This window comes from Eptesicus fuscus, chromosome 1 (genome assembly GCF_027574615.1).
Source record: "Eptesicus fuscus isolate TK198812 chromosome 1, DD_ASM_mEF_20220401, whole genome shotgun sequence".
Classification (NCBI taxonomy): domain Eukaryota; kingdom Metazoa; phylum Chordata; class Mammalia; order Chiroptera; family Vespertilionidae; genus Eptesicus; species Eptesicus fuscus.
The window spans coordinates 124,807,896-124,827,083 of NC_072473.1; the positions used below are offsets into that span (position 1 = coordinate 124,807,896).

General features: G+C 54.6%; 3 protein-coding genes across 5 annotated transcripts; all 3 read right to left on the reverse strand.

The window, feature by feature from the left end:
* Positions 1-2,538: 2,538 nt before the first annotated feature.
* On the reverse strand, positions 2,539-4,270 carry LAGE3 (L antigen family member 3). Its single transcript, XM_054718374.1, has 3 exons — positions 3,987-4,270; positions 3,556-3,684; positions 2,539-2,866 (listed from the first exon to the last, which is right to left on the reverse strand). The coding sequence occupies exons 1-3, from the start codon at positions 4,151-4,153 to the stop codon at positions 2,752-2,754; spliced, it is 411 nt and encodes a 136-aa protein (XP_054574349.1). The 5' UTR covers positions 4,154-4,270; the 3' UTR covers positions 2,539-2,751.
* A 5,275-nt stretch (positions 4,271-9,545) lies between these two features.
* UBL4A (ubiquitin like 4A) lies at positions 9,546-12,472 on the reverse strand. The gene is made up of 4 exons (XM_054712861.1): positions 12,177-12,472; positions 11,884-11,989; positions 11,474-11,688; positions 9,546-11,360 (listed from the first exon to the last, which is right to left on the reverse strand). Exons 1-4 carry the CDS (start codon positions 12,243-12,245, stop codon positions 11,250-11,252), a joined length of 501 nt encoding a protein of 166 aa, XP_054568836.1. The 5' UTR covers positions 12,246-12,472; the 3' UTR covers positions 9,546-11,249.
* Positions 12,473-12,988: 516 nt separating this feature from the next.
* Positions 12,989-17,094, reverse strand: SLC10A3 (solute carrier family 10 member 3). Of its 3 annotated transcripts, XM_028136091.2 has the most exons (3): positions 16,702-17,094; positions 15,670-15,732; positions 12,989-14,777 (listed from the first exon to the last, which is right to left on the reverse strand). In XM_028136091.2, exons 1-3 carry the CDS (start codon positions 16,894-16,896, stop codon positions 13,224-13,226), a joined length of 1,812 nt encoding a protein of 603 aa, XP_027991892.2. In that variant the 5' UTR covers positions 16,897-17,094; the 3' UTR covers positions 12,989-13,223. The 3 variants fall into 3 exon arrangements, with proteins under 3 accessions (XP_027991892.2, XP_008157495.2, XP_027991895.2); XM_008159273.3 differs by lacking the exon at positions 15,670-15,732; XM_028136094.2 differs by lacking the exons at positions 15,670-15,732; positions 16,702-17,094 and adding an exon at positions 16,305-16,452.
* Positions 17,095-19,188: the final 2,094 nt, after the last annotated feature.

Genomic DNA, 19,188 nt, shown 5'->3' on the forward strand with positions numbered 1-19,188 from the left:
CACTGCCCTAGATGGTTTGGCTCAGTGGGTAGAGGGTCAGCCTGCAGCCTGAAGGGTCCTGGGTTCGATTCCAGCCAAGGACACATGCCTGGGTTGCAGACTCCATCGCCAGTAGGGGGCGTGCAGGAGGCAGCCGATCAATGATTCTCTCTCATTGATGTTTCCTTCTCTCTCTCCCTCTCCCTTCCTCTCTGGAACCAATAAAAATATATTTTAAAAAGAGATTTCCAGCACTCAAGGGAAAACCATGTCTGGCATCCAATCTAAAATTACCAGGCATGCAGAGAAGCACCAAAATACAACCTCATAACGAGAAAGGATATTAACCAATGGAAAGGCATCCGACTTGAAAAAGGAAGCAAACCGCCTTTATTCTAAGAAAACATGATCATCTTGCAGACAATCTGATGGCATCTATAAAAAGAGCTGCTAAAATAAGTAAGTTTAGCAAGAGCTGCAATATGATTTACAGGGAGCTCATTCTTTCCAATGAAAGGCTTAAACCAATTGTCCCAGCACTTTACTTCACTGACCTGGGTCAAGGCCAGTCAGCCCACAAAGCTCTGCTTTTCGTATTTTGGGGTTGTTTGCTCTTTTCATGCAAACTAGATTTAAAACAAATTTTTGCCAAGGAGACAAAACAGTGACAAGGATGTGGGAAATCAGCATTCTGGCCTCATCCGAGGATTTTTTTCTCCATTGACTTTCAGAGAGAGTGCAAGGGACGGGGAGAGACAGAGAGAGAAATAGAGATGTGAGAGACACATCAATTGGTTGCCTCCTGCACATGCCTTGACCTGGGCCAGGGATCAAGCCTGCAACTGAGGTACATGCCCGTGACCAGAATCAAACCTGGGACCCTTCAAGCCGAGGGCCAATGCTCTATCTATTGAGCCAAACCAGCTAGGGCAGGGGTCCTCAAACTTTTTAAACAGGGGGCCAGTTCACTGTCCCTCAGACCGTTGGAGGGCCAGACTATAGTTTAAAAAAAACTAGGAACAAATTCCTATGCACACTGCACGTATCTTATTTTGAAGTAAAAAAACAAAACGGCAAAAACACCCGCATGTGGCCCGTGGGCCGTAGTTTGAGGACGCCTGAGCTAGGGCTTCTGTAGTGCAATTTTGCACTATAGCATGAGAGCTTTATACAATAAATCATAAATATTTAACTCAGTTAAGTCCACCTCTTGGAATCTATCTTAAGGAAACAATCATTCATGCAGCCGATCAATGATTCTCTCTCATCATTGATGTTTCTATCCCTCGTTCCCTCTCCCTTCCTCTCTAAAACCAACAACACTTTTTAAAAGATTCCATTGGACCTGGCTGGCGTGGCTCAGTGCTAGAGCGTTGACCTATGAACCAGGAGGCCCCGTTTCGATTTCTGGAGGCAGCCTATCAATGATTCTCTCTCATCGTTAATGTTTCTATCTGTCTTTCTCTTCCTCTCTGAAATCAATAAAAATATATTTAAAAATAAAATAAAAGTTCCATTGAATCATTACCTATAATAGGACAGAAATTGAAAATAATTTAGTCAATAATTACATTATAATGTATGTGTTATGCCTCCATTCAATAATGCTTTTGAAGAATTTTTAGAAAGAGGAAAAGTTCAGCCCTAGCCGGTTTGGCTCAGTGGATAGAGCATCAGCCTGTGGACAAAAGGGTTCTGGGCACGTACCTCCCCAGGCTCCTCCCCAGCCCAGGCCCTGGTTGGGGCATGTGCAGGAGGCAACCAATTGATGTGTTTCTCTCAATCAATATTTCTCTGTCTTTCCCTCTCTCTTCCACTCTAAAAACCAATGGAAAAATATCCTAGGATGAGGATTTTTTTTAAAAAGAGGAAAAGTTCATGTTAGATGAAAAATATTAGTAAGCCCTGACCGGTTTGGCTCAGTGGATAGAGAGCGTCGGCCTGCGGACTGAAGGGTCCCAGGTTCGATTCCGGTCAAGGGCATGTACCTTGGTTGCGGGCACATCCCCAGCGGGGGGTGTGCAGGAGGCAGCTGATCCATGTTTCTCTCATCGATGTTTCTAACTTTCTATCCCTCTCCCTTCCTCTCTGTAAAAAATCAATAAAATATATTTTAAAAATATATTAGTAAAGCCTTGGCCAGGTAGCTCAGTTGGTTAGAGCATTGTCCCACTATGCCAAGGTTGTGGGTTTGATCCTTGGTCAGGGCACGTACAAGAAGCAACCAATTAATGCATAAAAAAGTGGAACAACAAAGGGATGTTTCTCTCGCACACAAAACAATAAAAACGAAAAATATTAGTAAAAATGCTAACCTTGCAAAATATTATACATTATGGTATTGTTATGTTTACTATAGAAATACAGCTATGAAAAGAAGGAAAGATTCCAAAATGTTCACAGTAGTTAATACTGAATGGCAGGACCCATTTTCCATTTCCTAAATGGTCTTTAGCCTCCTTGTAGTGTTGGAATATCTGATCCCCAGACCTCCTCCTCCAACCCCGGGACAAAGACCAGACTGTAAGGAGGTGCTGTAGCTGAAAAGAAACTCAGACATGGAATAGAAGCTCAGTTTTATTTGCCGTAGTGACAAACGCTTAAGCACCAAACAAAACAAGTGGACCACAATTGTCCAAGGGCCAGTGCAGGCAAAAGATGAGGGCCTCGTAATAAAGTGGCAACTACTGCAGGAATCACTGCCATAGGAAGGATCCACTGCCCAGGACTGGATACAAGGTTGGGCCTCACCCCCCTTTTCCTAGCCCAGGCTCAGCGGGGAAGAGGGGGCCCGAAGCGCTGCATGGTCCGCATCACTAGGGAAAGCTGGTCAAGAAAGTTCATGATGGAAGTTCGGAGGAGACGAGAATCTTCAGCTCTCCAGTGGCTAAAAGTGAGGGGGGAAAAGAAAATCAGCCTGGCCCCTGTGGCTCAGTGGTTGAGCATCAACCTATGAACCAGGAGGTCACGGTTTGATTCCAGGTCAGGGCACATGCGGGGGTTGCCGGGTAGATTCCCAGTTTGGGGCGTGCAGAAGGCAGCTGATCCATGATTCTCTCTCATCACTGATGTTTCTATCTCTCTCTCCTCCCTCTCTGAAATCAATGGAAATATATTTTTATTTTTTTAAAATATATTTTATTGATCCTTTTACAGAGAGGAAAGGAGAGGAAGAGAGAGTTAGAAACATTGATGAGAGAGAAACCTCGATCAGCTGCCTCCTGCACAGCCCCCACTGGGGATGTGCCCGCAACCAAGGTACATGCCCTTGACCGGAATCGAACCTGGGACCCTTGAGTCCACAGGCCGACGCTCTATCCACTGAGCCAAACTGGTCAGGGCGGAAATATATTTTTTAAAAAAAGAAATTCAAGTTGGAGATGATGACTCCTCCCTTCCTTGCTCTGCCCCTCAGACATTACACTGAATCTTTAGCTGTCCCCATGACAACACCCCTTAGAGCGCACCAAACCTAACCCTTGAGTGTTTCCAAGTCTCCAGCACATCACCCCTGGGTGGAGACTGGCCCTGCCACCTGCTGCCCCGCCTCCTCCCCGCCGCCCTTGTAGAGCTTACACCGCTAGGACGCTGCCGTTCACGGTGAATTCCTTCCGAACCACTTCTCGGTGAGGTTCCACATCTGGGGCCAGGGATCCACGGGCGATGTCTGCCTCCAAGGGGGACGGGAATGGCACACTGAGGGCGCTGGTGGAGATTCCGTTAAGGCACCATCCACACCGATTTTGTGTCTCAGGTCCCCTCCCAGGCCACCTTGGCTAATCTCACCCCCTCCAGGCCACCCCTGGGCCTGATTCCCACCAGCCACCCCGTTACTCCCCTGCTCTCATTTCTTCCCCTGCAGACTGCCCCTGGTCCGTACACACCCAAGCTGCGCCTAGTTCTCTCTGCTCCCCTTTCGGCCCCGCTCGGAGTGTCCCTCTGCAGCCTACACCGCCGACCGAAGACAGCCTGCAGCGTATTTCCGCTGTGCCCCCGCGGTAGGATACAACGTATGTTGATTTCCAGGCCTTCCGGCCGTGAGTGCGGCGTCTTCCCCGCGCCCCGAGGCATGCTGTGCTCGCGCAACACGTGGATCGGCGCTGGTTGTATCGCCCGCGGCGCCCGCACCTTCCCGGACCTGGGCTCGGGTGAGGCCTGGAGTTGCCGCGTGCATTTCGCCCAGCTCCGCCTTCGATCCCGCCCTTGAAGCGTTGTTCTAACCCCCAGCGTACGCTAAGGCTCCGCCCCCTCACGTTGGCCCCGCCTAGCTCCGCCTTTGATCCCGCCCCCGGAGCGTCATTCTAACCCCCAGCGTACGCCAAGGCTCCGCCCCTTCACGTTGGCCCCGCCCCCTCGCGCTGACTCCGCCCCTCAGGCCTGCGTAACCAGGCCCTACTGAGGCCCCCTGTTGTGGGGTCAATTCCACCAAGCTGGCCCTGCCACCCGCGAGTCCGGGAGACTCCGTGGCGGACGCCCTCACGAAGCTCCGCCCCTAAGCGCGAAGTTAAACGGGATTCCCAGAGCTCCAGCATAGACCCACCCCCCCCGCCCCGCCCTCCCCGCCCGCCCGCAATTCGGTTGGGCGGGAGATTGGTTCCCACCCAGCCAGCCCTGCCTCTGCCGGGAGACATCTCGTTGGCTGCCTAGCCTGCGCGCGCTCCCTCATGATGCTCCGCCCCTTAAAGCGACGTGTGACCTCAGTGGCCCTGCGCAAACCATCCCCACTCCTCCCCCCACCTCGTGTGAAGCCACCAGACACGTGGGATAGTTTCCCACCCAGTCCCTTCTCTGGGCCCAATGTTCCCAAGAAATGTGGCTCAACGTTTTTATAGTGATTTGTGGAGAGAGATGGGGTCGGATAGCCCACAGGGCTACTGCTCTGCACCCTGCCCCCGTCGCCGATGTAGATGGAGAAACCAAAGTGGCTTTACAGGGGGCGATGAGTCAATCATATTTGCCTTTCAGAAAGACCACTAAGTAGGCAAGTGTGAAAATCTAGCCGCCAGCAGGGAGGCCCGCACAGAGGCAAGGAAGGAAATTATAGGGACCTGACATAAAGTAGTTGCAGTGGGAACAGGGCTAATGTCATATGTGAAAACTCGGAATGCAAATCTAAAATCACGAAAAACCCAACTTAGTAAACTACTCAATACATACATTGAAATCCTAGAGCAATACACCAATAAGTAAATGCTTATTATCTCTGTTTGATGGCATTGTGGGTGATAATTTCTTTTTTGTGTTTTCCCAAACATTTTTGACAGTGACCATATATGAATTTTTATTTTTTAAAATATATTTTATTGATTTTTTACAGAGAGAAGGGAGAGGGATAGAGAGTTAGAAATATCAATGAGAGAGAAACATGGATCAGCTGCCTCCTGCACACCCCACACTGGGGATGTGCCCGCAACCAAGGTACATGCCCTTGACCAGAATCGAACCCGGGACTTTTCAGTCCGCAGGCCGATGCTCTGTCCACTGAGCCAAACTGGTTAGGGCTTATATGAATTTTTAATCCAAAATAAGTTTTTAAAGTAATGATCATGCTAGTTTTCTATTTTCCTCCTTGTAATCATAAGGAAGGACAAAAACCTGAACTGTATCCTTAAATCCTGTTGGATCTCAATAGAGCCTAAGAAGCCCACGTCTCTCCCTCTTCATTGCTAGTCTCCAGTGGGAGCTACCACCTCTCCCTGAACTCCTTCCACAGCTTTCTACCTGGTTTTCTCTACACCTGCTCCTCTAGAGCCTATTCTCCACACAGCAGAACCAGGTCTTCATTTTTTAAAAATATATTTTTACTGATTTCAGAGAGGATGGGGGAGATAGAAACATCAATGATGACGGAATCATTGATCGGCTGCCTCTGGCATGCCTCCTACTGGGGATTGAGCCCGCAACCCAGGCATGTGCCCTTGACCTGGAATCGAACCCGGGACCCTTCAGTCTGCAGGCCAGTGCTCCATCTACTGAGCCAAACCAGCTAGGGTTAGGTTTTCTTTTTCTTTTTTTAATATATTTTATTGATTTTTTTACAGAGAGGAAGGGAGAGGGAGAGAGAGCCAGAAACATCGATGAGAGAGAAACATCGACCAGCCGCCTCCTGCACACCCCCACTGGGGATGTGCCCGCAACCAAGGTACATGCCCTTGACCGCAATCGAACCTGGGACCTTTCAGTCCGCAGGCCGACGCTCTATCCACTGAGCCAAACCGGCTTCGGCAGGTTTTCATTTTTAATATAAACCATATCGTATCAAATTTCTGCTTAAAATCTTTTTTAAAAATATTTTTTTATTGCCCAGCCAGGCATGGCTCAGTGGTTGCACCTCGAACTGTGAACCAGGAGGTCACGGTTCGATTCCCCGTTAGGGCACATACCCAGGTTGTGGGCTCAGTCCCCAGTGTGGGATGTGTAGGAGGCAGCCGATCAATGATTCTCTCTCATCATTGATGTTTCTATCTCCCTCTCCCTTTCTCTCTGAAATCAATAAAAAATACCCCAAAAAAAGGGTACATGGGAACAACCTGGCATGTGCCCTTACTGGGAATCAAACCGTGACCTCCTGGTTCATAGGTAGTTACTGAGCAACACTGACAGGGCTTTGCTTAAAATCTTAAAATTATTTCCCATTTCCCTTGGAATCAAATCCAAACTCTTCGTTGTAGCTTATAAAAGCCCTGGGTGATCTGGCTCCCAACTCCTTCACCCTCTCCCCCCACCTGCCTGTTTCCTCATTCTCTGCAGCCTCTGGGGCCATTTCTCTGCTCTGACCGGGGGTGACCTGCGCCCAGCCCTTTGCATTTGCTCTTCTCTTTGGAAAACTGTCCCCAAACTTTCCCATGGCTGACTCCTTCTTGTCATTACGATATTGAGTACCATGTCACCTCCGAGAGGACTTCTGGATCACCAGTCTAACACTACCCCTAGGCATGCTTCATCACATTTGCCCATTTAAATTTGCTGCATAGCATTTCCAATCATCTGAAATTATAACCTTGATTTGTTCACTTATATATTGTTAATATATCATCTCTGATGCCCCTTTCTTGTTCAGTGCAGTTTAGAGAGTAGGTCGTTTGTTCCCTGTTGAATGAAACAGAAAATTACATACGCACAAATCTGATTAAAATAGTCACCTATGGAGGTTGGCATGGGTATAGGGTTTCTTGGAATATATTGTTGACTTTGAAGCATTGTAAAATTTTAAAAATATATTTTTATTGATTTCAGAGAGGTAGGGAGAGGAAGAGAGAGATAGAAACATCAATGATGAGAGAGAATCATTGATCGACTGCCTCCTAAACGCCTCTTACTGGGGACGGAGCCCACAACCCTGGCATGTGCCCTGACCAGGAATCGAACCGTGACCTCTTGGTTCATAGATTGATGCTCAACCACTGAGCCACGCCGGCCAGGCTGTAAATATTTTAAAATATATTTTATTGATTTTTTACAGAGAGGAAGAGAGAGGGATAGAGAGTCAGAAACATTGATGAGAGAGAAACATCGATCAGCTGCCTCCTGCACACCCCACACTGGGGATGTGCCCGCAACCAAGGCACATGACCCCGACCGGAATCGAACCCGGGACCCCTCAGTCCGCAGGCCGACGCTCCATCCACTGAGCCAAACCGGCCTCGGCTGTAAATATTTTAAATGCCCAAAAATACATTTGAAAGAGTGAGAAAATCACATGCTAAAGTTGAATAAAAAAAAATGAGTCTACTTATCCAATTTATAACAAAACCACACAGTGACAAGGATTCAAGTGCCTTTTAAACTCAGCTGTCTGACTGTGCTCCCTTCATGGGCTATATTCTCAGGACCAAAGGCGCTGGCTTCACTCTTAGGGTGTTTGCTGTCGGCAATGGCAGCGATGAGGTGACTGTGAAGCTATTTTGGGTGTGCTTTAAGACAGATTCTATCTGGTAGAGCCAATGAGTAAATATATCCATGCTTCCGGGAATGAAAAGTCTCACTTTGGAATAAGGGAAGGTGGCAAAGAACTGTGATGCTGGATTGAAATTGGGGATGGCAGTATACGCTTTTTAAAAAAATTGATTTCAGAGAGGAAGGGAGAGGGAGAGAGAGATAGAAACATCAATGATGAGAGAGAATCATTGATCGGCCTGCCTCCTGCACACCCCACACTGGAGATCAAGCCCGCAACCCGGGCACGTGCCCTGATTGGGAATCGAACCGTAACCTCCTGGGTCATAGGGCGATGCTCAACCACTGAGCCACGCCGGCCGGGCTGCAGTCAACATTTTGACACCTATTGAAGGATCTCAGCATTGGGGCCTGCAGGTGTCCATGGGGCCATCCCCAGGCAGAGTGCGGCCTGTGGCTGCTCCATCCTCACGTGGAGTCCCGTCTCCTCTCATGACAGCTTGGGGCCTGGACCAGAGCCTCCTGGTCCCTTCCCATCTGGGCCTCCCATCACTCATCGCTGTAGCATTTCCTCCCTTTCCTGCCTGCCCTTCCCCAACCTGCCCATCTGTCTTGCCACACACAAGCTTCTAAAATGAGGGGTCCCCAGTTACTGTCACCATCTCCTCCCTTCCCCATACAGTAGTTGCTTCTTGCCCCCTTCCCCGCCCAAATCACCAATGACCTTTTTTTAAAAAAAAAAAAAATCATCCGAGGAGCTAGGACATTTTCTCCATTGATTTTAGAGAATGGAAGGGGGGGGGGGAGGAGGAGGGGGGGGAGAGAAACTTTGACGTGAGAGACACATCGTTTGGTTGCCTCCCACATGTGCCCCTGAAAACCAGGCATGTGCCCTTGACTAGGAATAGAACCTGGGACCCCTCTGGTGCACAGGCTGACACTAACCACTGAGCCACAGTGCCCAGGGCACCAATAACCTTCTGGTTACTAATGCAGCGGAGGCTCTGGCCTGCCCTCACTTTGCCTCTTGGCAGCCCTCTGGAAGGGCATTCCTGGCGTCTGACAGTGAGCTAGCTCTCCCTGTGGCCTTGCATCTGGGGTTGCTCCTGGCCTCTACTCCATCTCCAGTTGGTGAAGTTCCTCAAGGCCCAGTCCTCCCCCCTTTTCACGCCACACTCTCTGGGAAGCCACCTCATCCATCTTCACAGCTTCTAGGATGTCCTGTCCACAGGTAGCCCGTGATCACAGATGGCTCTGGAATCAGACCGGGCCTGGCTCCATCAGCTCTCCCTTGACTGAGGATCCTATCACACGCCCTGGACTCCACTCCTGTCTCTACATCCTGCCTGATGGCCCCGCTGAGTTCCTCACCCCCGTGTCCAACTGCCCAGATGTCTCCTAACCACCAGATGGCTGTCACCCCCAAGCTGGGAGACACTGGCACAAGGAATTCAAAGACCACCTCTAGGGTCTGTCTGAAACGTGCATCTGCGTGTCACTCCCCTGCAGTGACAGTTGCCACTTGGGGCCCCCACTTCCCCTTCCCCAGGACCTGGCTTTTGTTGAGAATTCCCTCTCCCATCCACAGCACAGGCGTGCCCAGGGGGGGCTGGCCTCCCACTACCCACCGCAACCCGCCCCTGGACAAAATGATTGGAGGCACGACCCAGTTCTGACCAATAAAAATGAATTTATTTGCTGGAGGCAAGTGAGAAAGAAGCTACACTACAGGGCGAGAAGGTGCTGGCTATGAACGAGGGGTTCAGTGGAAGCTGCAGGCAGCCATCTTTGCTCCTGAGGCGGCAGCCTGGGATGAAGCAGACAGTGCAGAGCGCAGAGGGGAGGTAGGAAGAAACTGGGTATTTGGTGAAATTGTTCATCTGCTGCCAATACCCCTGGACTTCTCAGTTTTGTAAACCGGTTAAGTTTCCTTTATTGTTTAAACCCATTTCCTTTATGGTTAAACCAATGACTGGAAACCAAAAGCAGCCTGGCCGAAACAGTTCTTTTTGGATCAAAGTCTCACATTCACCTTTAGTGCTATTGAAAATGTCAACATACAATTCCTGACTCAGAATAAAGGAGAGCGTTGGCAAGTCTGTCACGTGAGCTGCTAGATCACACGGGCTCCCACGCAGGCCCTGCTGTTTGATATTCCCAGCTCTCAGGTGGGGCCAGGGGCTTCTGCTCTTCAAATCCTTCACCCAGAAGGCCTCTGTCCGTCTGCCCAGCCCAGGGCCTCGGGCAGGGAGGGTGGCAGGGCTCGGGTCTCCATCCTCCTGTGCCCTGGGTGACCTCCTCCAAGGAGCAGGTGCCTAGGTGAACTCTAGTGCCCACATACCAGGCAGGTGGGAAGACCAGTGCCACCAGGCTGTGCTGCTGCCCACTCCCTGGCACTCTGAGGTTTCCTTTTGGGCAGTGAGGGGCGTGCAAAGTGAAAGCCCTTGTGCACACGTGGTGGGGGGAGGGTCCGCTTCCATTCTGTGGATGAGCTCATGGCATGGGGGCCCGGCTGAGGCCTGGCTCTGGCACTGCCTGGCTGAGTCACCTCAAGCCAGTCACCTGTCATCCTTAAGGAGCAGGAACGACCCGTGTCCAGCGGGAGTCAAGTACAGAGGGTGCCCAGGGAAGAGCTTGAAAGGAAGGGCCAGGACACCCCATCTCTGGGCCATGCTTGGCTATTGCTTGGCTTCTGGCCTCAGTTTATGGAACACAAAGGGGAGGGCCGCTGCAGACACCCACCCCGCCCCGCCCCGGGTCTGGAGTCAGGATGAAGGAGACGGAGTGAGGTTTAAGGAGTGGCCTTCATTGGGCAGAGTCAATGGCTGGGGACCAACATGGCACCGGGACTTGCCTGAGGTCACACCACAGAGCTGGGCGATGTTCACCCCCGACTCCCCAAGCTGCTTTTCCTTCATCGTGTGCACACTGGCTGCAGCAGCTGCGGGGGGGGGAGGGAGGGGGGCCAGGACTGGCTGGCACTCGGCCTCCCACCCAGGCTGGACCTGCCAGAGGTCTGCAAAGGAATCACTTGAGGGATTAGTCCACACCAGATGCCCAAGCCCATCCCTCAGCATCTTCCAGACAGCTCCTCTCTCTTTCTCATCCTGAGGCACTTAGAGAAGTTGGCTGGACTCGGGTTGGAGCTCCCTCACTTCGCTGCGAGGAGTCTCGGCCGTCCCACCTTTTGTTCGAGGCGGAGGAGCCAGCCCAGGTCAAGTGCTTTCAGTGGTGCCTGGCACCTCGCAAGAGCCGGGTACAAGTTCCTGGGTACCCACCAGCTAGTATCATAAGCCAAATTGCAACATGAGAACACATTTAATGCTACATGCAGCTTGCAGCCTGGCCGGGCTCATCCCCACACTCCGTGAATCTTACTTAGAGAACCCCTTCTCCTTAACTTCACTGGCTTCGGGGTGCAGGAAGCGGCTAGCTAAACGTTCGATGTCATCCAGGGTCAGGCGGCTCAGGGACTTCTCATAATCCTGAGGAGAGAAGGCCAGGCGGATTCAGGGGGGTGCCCATGGGGGTACACCCAGGCCAGAGGCAGGTGGGAGCAGCGGGGACAGGAGTGGGCGTCTGGGGCTACCCTTCTCACCCTCTGTAGTTGATCTAGGACCCTGCTGGCATCTGAGGCACTGAAGTGGCGGGCCAAGACTTTGGCGATCAGCTGCCAGGCGGGTGGGCGCAGGGGCGGGGCCTCGGCCACTTTCTGCGGGGCGCTTTCTTCCAGTAACACCTTCTCCAGAGGTTTGACCACGAGGTTGAGCTTGGAATTGGGCCCGATGCTGTAATCGGAGAGTCTTTTCCCATCTGCCAAAAAGAGATCGATGAAGTCATGACCAACGGCGGTGGGGGCGGCCTCAGGGATTGCTGTGGCATCTGGCTGAGGAGGGGTCAGCCACCGCCTCGAGGGTCAAGTGGCCGGTGCCCCAGCCCTAGCCCGGCCTAGACACCCGACCACGATTTCATGCAGGGCCCCCCCGGGTCACCTCCTCTCCCCATTACCTGCCAGGGCCTTGCCCTTGAACAGCAGCCGCTGCTGGCGCACAGGGACGTTCAGCTTCTCGGAGACCAGCTGTTTCAGCGTGGACACCAGCTCATCCTCCGACACCTGGCCAGGCCGAGGGCGGGAGCAGGGGTTGAGCCCGCGGCCCCCGATGCAGGCGGCTCTCCCGGCCTCCCCAGCGCGGCTGCCTGTCCGCCCGCCCGCCCGCCGGCCCGCCGGCCCGCCCGCTCCCCACCCTCAGCCCAGCCCTGAGCCCCGGACACGGAGGGCATCGCGGGCTTGGGGACACTACCTGCAGGCTGCACTCACGGCCCTGGAGCGCCTTCACCGTCAGCTGCATGGCGGCCGCGGCAGCGTCCATCCACGCCGACACGCACCCCTCAGCCCCCTGCCGCTCGCCGCCGCCCCGGGCGCGCGCCGGAACCACCCCGCCGCCACCGGAAGCCGCGAGAGGGCGCGCCCGCCGCCCTGGCCCCGCCTCCGGCCCGCCCTGCCCTCGTGGCTCCTGGAGGAGGAGTCCCTTCGGCGTCCCCGCTTCCTTCCCGCCCAGGGACCGCCCCAGGTGGCAAACCTGCCCGCTGCGATCGGGCAGGAGGGTCTGCCTGGACGGGGAGGACCGAGCTGGGCCTGGTGGGCTCCGTGGAGAGCTGGGGGTGGGGAGGAGGGAGGGCCAGAGCCCGCTCGCTCCGCCCCGCCCCGCGAGCGGCCTGGCTCGCCCCGCGTGAGCAGCCGCGGGAGTAGCTGGTCGCGGTGCCGTCACCCAGTCTGCCTCTCTGGTCCACAATGGGCCCCGCCCTGACAAGCTTGCCACCCTGGCCACGGGCCTTCAGCCTCCTCCGTCCCAGTCTGGCGGCGGGAAGCCAAGTAAACTTGGCAGCAGGCGGGGAGCCGGGCCTCTGCTCTCGTTCTCCCACGGCTCATTCTAGAGCAGAGGGCCACTTCTACCAGAAGGGAAGCGTGGGGAAGAAAGGCCGAGAAAGTCTGTGCAGAGGTCACCATGGAACCCGAGCCAGTCCTCCACCCTGGCCCACACCTGCTCAGTCAACACCCTTCTACCCCCCGCACCCTCAGGCCCCAAAGGGCAGAGACTGGAAGAGACCCAAGCTTGCTTGTCTCTTTTATTGAAATATATTTTCTGGGCAGTGCCTGCCTACGTAACTCAGCGTGGCCTCTTTGGCACTGAAAGCTGGAGAATAAAAAAACCAGTAACAAAAATAAGCCTGGATTTTTTTTTCTGAGTGCATAGTGCATGAGAACTAAAGGCCTTTGGTACACAAGAACTGTGGGGGCCGGGTAGGGGCAGGAGGGGAGGGTGGCAAAAGCTTGGCCCCAGGGGGCCTCAGGGAACTGGGCACAGGCTGCTATAGATGAAGTGCCCAATCACCAAGGCCAGCATCTCCGAGGTGCCGCTCAGCGCCACAATGAAGGGGGCCTGCGAGGCGTAGTCAGCTTGAAGGCGGCGGAGGGACAGCTGCAGCATGGCCAAGGCGAGCACACTGTTCTGTACCCCCACCTCGATGCTGACTGTCCGCCGCTGGGCCACGGGCAGCTTCAGGCACATGGCCAGGCAGTAGCCCACCAGGAGGCCCACCAGGGGCACAGTGAGGCCCACCAACACGATGGGCAGCCTGACGCCCGCCAGGATGAAGACCCCCATGCGGTAGGCCAGGAAGAGGCCGCCCAGGAGCAGCACAAAGCTAAACGGCTTGATGACCTGCAACAGCAGCTGCGAGAACTTGGGGAGCTTGGACTTGATCAGCACGCCTACAACGATGGGGATGGCGATGAACAGCAGGCTCCCCAGGATCTTGGAGATGGGCACGTGGAGTGTCTCGTGGATGCTGAGCAGGCGGCTGTACACAGCTGAGGACAGTGGCAGGAAACCGGTGGCGGCCACCGTGGAGATGAAAGTCATGGAGATGGCCAGGGTGACATCCCCTCCGAGGAGGAGGCTGAAGAGGTAGCTCCCGCCGCCACCAGGTGACGAGCAGGTGATGATGAGGCCCAGAGCCAGGGCCTGCGGCAGCATGAAGACCTTGGCCATGAGGAAAGCATAGAAGGGCATTACCAGGAACTGGCCCAACAGGCCGAGCAGCATGGGCTGGGGGCTGTGCAGGAGCCCCTTCAGGACCTCCAGCTCCACTTTGCACCCGAAGGAACACTTGTTGACGAAGAGGAGAGGCAGGAGCAAGTAGAGTATCGGGTTCTCTGAGAAGTGGACCAGGTCCGTGCCAACGGGGGCGGGGGCGTCCTCGGCAGGGGAGACCTTGATGCAGAAATCTTTCCGCTCCTCGATCAGCGTGGGTGGGGCTCCGTTGGGGTCCAGAAGCTGGATGTGGAGTGGGGCTAGCCCAGGCAGGCCCGAGTGGATGCCCACCACGAAGCCGCCCCCCCCACTGCCCCAGGTGATGGCACTCACGTTTTGGATGGTCAGCACCTCCGTGGCCAAGGAGGTGACCCTCAGCGTGGGGGCGGGCCCTAGACCATTGCCCTGGCCTGGGTACTGGCTCGAGATCACGATGATGCCCTCGCTAGCCTCTGGGAACTCAAACTCCACCACGGAGCCGTCCCCGATGCTCAAGTAGGGGCCCCCTGGCCGTGGCCCGGGGTGGCCCAGAGCTGTGCTGAGGTTGGCAATGGCTGTTCCCTGTGCCCCCCAAGACAGGCTGGCAAGCAGCAGGGCAGCCCTGAGCATGCCTAGGGGGCCCTTGCAGCCACTGCCCCCTCCCGGGCCAGACCTCAGCTGGGAGCTGCTCATTGTCACCACCATGGCTCCTGGCGGAGGATGGTGTGCCCAGGCCCTCTGGGGCTTAGGAGAGCAGCCTCGCTGGTGCCTTTGGGTTGTCCTGAGAAGGGTCCATGGGTGGGGCCTTCCTTGATGACAGAGCTCTTCCTAAGGAGAGAAGGGACACAGGGAAGTGGCAGGTGAGGGCGAGCACTGGTGATCCCAGGAGCATGGGGACCTGGAAGTCCACTGCTGAGAGACTCAGCGGGGGCCCCTGCCCCAAACCTTGGAAGAGAAAGGCAATATCTAGTGCTGGCTGGCTCTTGAGGGCCATTCGGCTGTCCCATCCCCTAGCGCAACTGCCTCAAGCTTGCCATCCCTAACCCAGAGGGGCCACCTCCAGATGGGGAGTTCCCAGCGCAGTGATGGGCTTGCCCCCAGCACAGTGACCCTGCAGAGATGCCCTGATGTCAAGGGATTCGGGAGAGCCACTCCCAATCCTGTCACCACTAGCCTGATTTCCACCGGCTTCAAGACACAGCTAGAGCCCGGCTGGCGTGGCTCAGCGGTTGAGCGTTGACCCAGGAACCAGATATTGCCGGTTGTATTCCCGGTCAGGGCACATGCCCGGCTTGTGGGCTCGATCCCCAATGGGGGCTCTCCTCTCTCATCGATGTTTCTATCTCTCTATCCCTCTCCCTTCCTCCCTCTCTCTCTCTCTAAAAATCAATAAAAAATATATATTTTTAAAAAGACACAGCTACAGCGGGCTGCAGCTGTGTCACAACCAGGATGAAATCTCGGAAAGGCTGCCCAGGGGTGACAAGGAGATAAGCCCGAGGAAAGAAAGGGTGCTGATGGGAAACAGTGGCTCAGGCCAGATCTGAGAGGCCATCAGAGAGCAGGTTAGGGCTGCCTGAGTGCCAGCGATCAGGCCGAAAGCGATCGGCAAAGTGGTGTGGGCAGCAGGTGACCCTCAGGACAAAGGCCCCAAGAGCTGATGTCCGCCACCGACATGCAGTTGTAAAAGGAGTTGCCATGGATATCTGGCCTATCCTACCTGCTGACAGTGGTGTGATGGAGGGTCTGGAAGGGTGCAGGTCCCCTCTCCCCATGGAAGTTGCTGGAAGGAGAAGCAGGAGGGGCTCAGATCGGGCCACATAGCCGCTGGGGGGGGGGGTGGTGGTGTCTTTTCCTCCCAGCAGAGATTTCACTCCTCTGGCAGTCCTAGAAGTTGAGCCACTGTATCATGTCTGAGGGGCTCTGCTCCGACTCTTCCCCGTTGCCCACACGCAATCCTATCTGAGCTTGGAACTCCCAGTGGGGACTTCAGTGTTTGTAGGGGGTGGGGTGCCTCAGGGTGAAAGGCGGAGGTGCACCTCCTTTTATTTCTTTATCTGGGCGGCCCCACCCTATTGTCACATCGCCTGCTGGAACTGGGGCAACCAGGATGGGGACACAGCGGTTTTTCATCACTACTGTTGGTTACCTCATGCCCTGCCGTATCCCAGTCCTGGAAGAGGCACCTGCCCCTCTAGGTCCGATTAGCCTTTGGCCCTGGTCTCCCTCATGTGAGACGAGGGAGCAGGGGAATCAGTGGGTGGAAGGCAGGTTAAGCCAAGGCTCACCCATGGGAAAGTCTCTACCCTAGCGCCCTGGGATGCCCTGGCCTCTGCTGAAGTTTGGGTCACTTACCCTGGAGGCTTTGGTCCAGCCTTGCGTCCCACCGCTGAAGAGAGAGGCAGGAACAGCAGAGGGGGGGTATGTGAGGAGCAAAGTGGAGGGGAGCCACAAGGAAAAGACGAAGACACACCCGGGACTGAAATCACGGGGGTGGCATGAATCAGTTCAGAAGGGAGAGGAGGCTACGGGCCATTGACCCTGTCCTTTCAGCGCGGCGGGGCGGCTTGGAGTCACGGCAAGAGGGGTCTGGCCCGGGTCCCACGCCATTTCTGCTTTGAAGGGTCGGAAGAGTTTGTGCAGAGGTTCCCCAAGGCAGGGAAGGGAACCCCGAGGCCCGCAGCTTTTCCCACACCGGCCGAGGATTTGGTGTTAGAGCAGATGACAGTGCTGACCCAGGGGTTCTCCCTACCTGGGAGTCTAGAAAGTTGTCGCACTGGGCGCGGGCAGAGCTCAGGAGCGAACCCGGGAGGGAGGGAGGGACGGAAGGAGAGGCGCGCCCGCAGCTGACAGGTCCGCGATCCGCCGGAGGGTTCCAGGGTCGCGGCGGGGGGGGAGAGGGGGGCCTCACGCCATTCCCAGGCCCCGCAGCCGCGCCAGGCCTCATCAACGCGGAGCGGCGGCCCTTCCCCGTCTGGCCTGACAGGGCCAGCGCAGAGCCGGGGCTAGGGGTCGCCTCCTTTCCGCCCTTTCCGGCCCGAGGCTCTCATCTGCCGCCACAACCCAGGAGCTCAGCGCTGGCGCCAGACCCTGCCGGGCCTGGCGGACGCTGGCGAGCTCGGGGCCCGCAGGGGCCAGCCCCGCCCCCGAGGCCCCGCCCCTCCCCGAGGCCCCGCCCCCTCAGCGGCGCCAGCTCAATGCTCTAGGCTGGGGCCGTTCCCACCGGATGTGACGCATATGGGAGCGACGCACTGGGGCGGGAGCGCGGATCTGGCCACCTCCTTGGTCGCAGTTGGTAGCTGCTGGGTGTGGTCTCAGGCGGCTCGCGAGCCGGGTGTGAGTCGTCTGTGATCATCGCCAGGGGCACCCTTTCAGGACTGGGGCCCCCGTTCATCCCAAATACGCTGCGACCTCCGGGGGCAGTGGGCCACGGGCTTAGCTCTTAGCACAGCGGGGATGCCTCAGGTCCGGGTTCCGACCATGTTCCTTCTCCCGGCGCCCAGCCCTGTAGCTTTAGGGCCAGGGCTCGGCCTAGTTCCACCTTCCTCCTGACCGCGTTTGCTCTCCTTGACCCCTGGCACCAGTGGACTTGTCCACTTGTCAACACGATTTGGCGCCACCAGCAAGGTCCAGAGGATTCACAGAAAAGAAATGCAAATCGATGGCATAAGGCTGGGCAAAAAGGTGATGAGGGTGGACAGGGGAAGACAGTGAGCAGCTGCAGAATCGAAGGGGATTTGCATGTTCAGTCGGCCAGTGGGTCAATGGCAACCCACTGCTCTGGAAAAACCTCTTGTCACAGCTGTGATGGAGGCCGTGGCCTCTAAAGTTGCAGGTACTTGCCCTGAGAGGCACACAAGACACATCGTTGAGAATGTCTTAAAAAACCCACATCATCTCTACTTTTCATTTGCATTTTCAAATAAATAATTATGCTTTTTAAAAAAACATTTTTATTGATTTCAGGGAGGAAGGGAGGGAGAGAGAGAGAGAGATAGAAACATCAATGAGGAGAAAGAATCATGCCTCCTGCACGCCCCCTACTGGGGATCAAGCCCACAACCCAGGCATGTGCCCTTGACCGGGAATCGAACTCTTGACCTCCTGGTTCATAGGTCGATGCTCAACCACGGAGCCGCACCGGCAGGGCTAATTATAATGCTTTTAATAAAAATGTATTAAATACATTTTCTTTTAAAATTTCGTATTTGTTTTATAAAGTTCAGATTAGTACGTGCATATGATACGCATGTGTATATACACAGTGTGGGGTTGCATGCTCAAGAGGGTTGGATGGATGTGGGTGATCAAAAATATTCAGGGGCCATAGCTCTAAGCTGTTCTTTAGACTCAGAGGACCAGTAAGTCGTAAGCTATTTGCGTGTGGACTTGGTGTCTGGGAACATTTGCAACTGCCCGTCTCAAGTGGAGTTCAGGGGTCCTGCTGGAAGCAGGCTGGCACAGGTGAAAGGGCTTGGCTTGGCACATGCTGTATTGAGGACTGCAGCTTGCAAAAGTGTGGTGGGGGTAGGGCTGTCTGAGGACGGGGTAAAGCTGGCCAGAGGGATAAGGGGAATGGGTCCGGTGCAACAGCAGGGTAAAAGATGCGTCCTTCCTGGAGGAAAACCGTTTTTTGGTTTATTTTTGTTTTGTTTTTTCCTCGCCCGAGGATATGTTTATTGATTTTGAGAGAGAGAGAGAAACATGGATGTGAGAAACACCGATCGGTTGCCTCCCATAAGAACCCTGACCAGCGCCCTGGCTGGTTTGGCTCAGTGGATAGAGTGTCGGCCTGCGGATTGAGGGGGGGGTCCCAGGTTCGATTCCAGTCAAGGGCACATGCCCAGGTTGCAGACTCGATCCCCAGTGGGGGGCGTGCAGGAGGCAGCCAATCAATGATTCTCATCAATGATGTTTCCATCTCTTTCCCTCTCCCTTCCTCTCTGGAATCAATAATAAATATATTTTTAAAAAAGAACCCTGACCAGGGATCGAACCCACAACCTATTGGTGTATGGGATGACACTCCAACCAACTGAGCCATGGACCAGGGCAAAACCGATGTGGTTTTTTTTATTTTTTTTATTATTGATTTCAGAGAGGAAGGGAAAGGGAGGGAGAGATTGAAACATCAATGATGAGAGAGAATCATTGATTGGCTACCTCCTGTATGTCCCCTACTGGGGACTGAGCCCACAGCCCAGACATATACCCTGACTGGGAATCGAACCATGACCTC

What these genes read in the sequence shown, in the direction of transcription:
- LAGE3 (XM_054718374.1), bottom strand. Translation starts at nt 4,153, where the DNA reads ATGCACGCGGCAACTCCAGGCCTCACCCGAGCCCAGGTCCGGGAAGGT. An exon ending in CCTGGAAATCAACATACGTT is followed by an intron (nt 3,685 to 3,986) that starts GTATCCTACCGC and finishes AATCTCCACCAG; the next exon opens with CGCCCTCAGTGTGCCATTCC. An exon ending in AACGGCAGCGTCCTAGCGGT is followed by an intron (nt 2,867 to 3,555) that starts GTAAGCTCTACA and finishes CCTCACTTTTAG; the next exon opens with CCACTGGAGAGCTGAAGATT.
- UBL4A (XM_054712861.1), bottom strand. Translation starts at nt 12,245, where the DNA reads ATGGACGCTGCCGCGGCCGCCATGCAGCTGACGGTGAAGGCGCTCCAG. An exon ending in GCCGTGAGTGCAGCCTGCAG is followed by an intron (nt 11,990 to 12,176) that starts GTAGTGTCCCCA and finishes CGGCCTGGCCAG; the next exon opens with GTGTCGGAGGATGAGCTGGT. An exon ending in CAAGGGCAAGGCCCTGGCAG is followed by an intron (nt 11,689 to 11,883) that starts GTAATGGGGAGA and finishes TCTTTTTGGCAG; the next exon opens with ATGGGAAAAGACTCTCCGAT.
- SLC10A3 (XM_028136091.2), bottom strand. Translation starts at nt 16,896, where the DNA reads ATGAGGCCTGGCGCGGCTGCGGGGCCTGGGAATGGCGTGAGGCCCCCC. An exon ending in ACAACTTTCTAGACTCCCAG is followed by an intron (nt 15,733 to 16,701) that starts GTAGGGAGAACC and finishes TTCTCCTTCCAG; the next exon opens with CAACTTCCATGGGGAGAGGG. An exon ending in CATCACACCACTGTCAGCAG is followed by an intron (nt 14,778 to 15,669) that starts GTAGGATAGGCC and finishes TTCTCTCCTTAG; the next exon opens with GAAGAGCTCTGTCATCAAGG.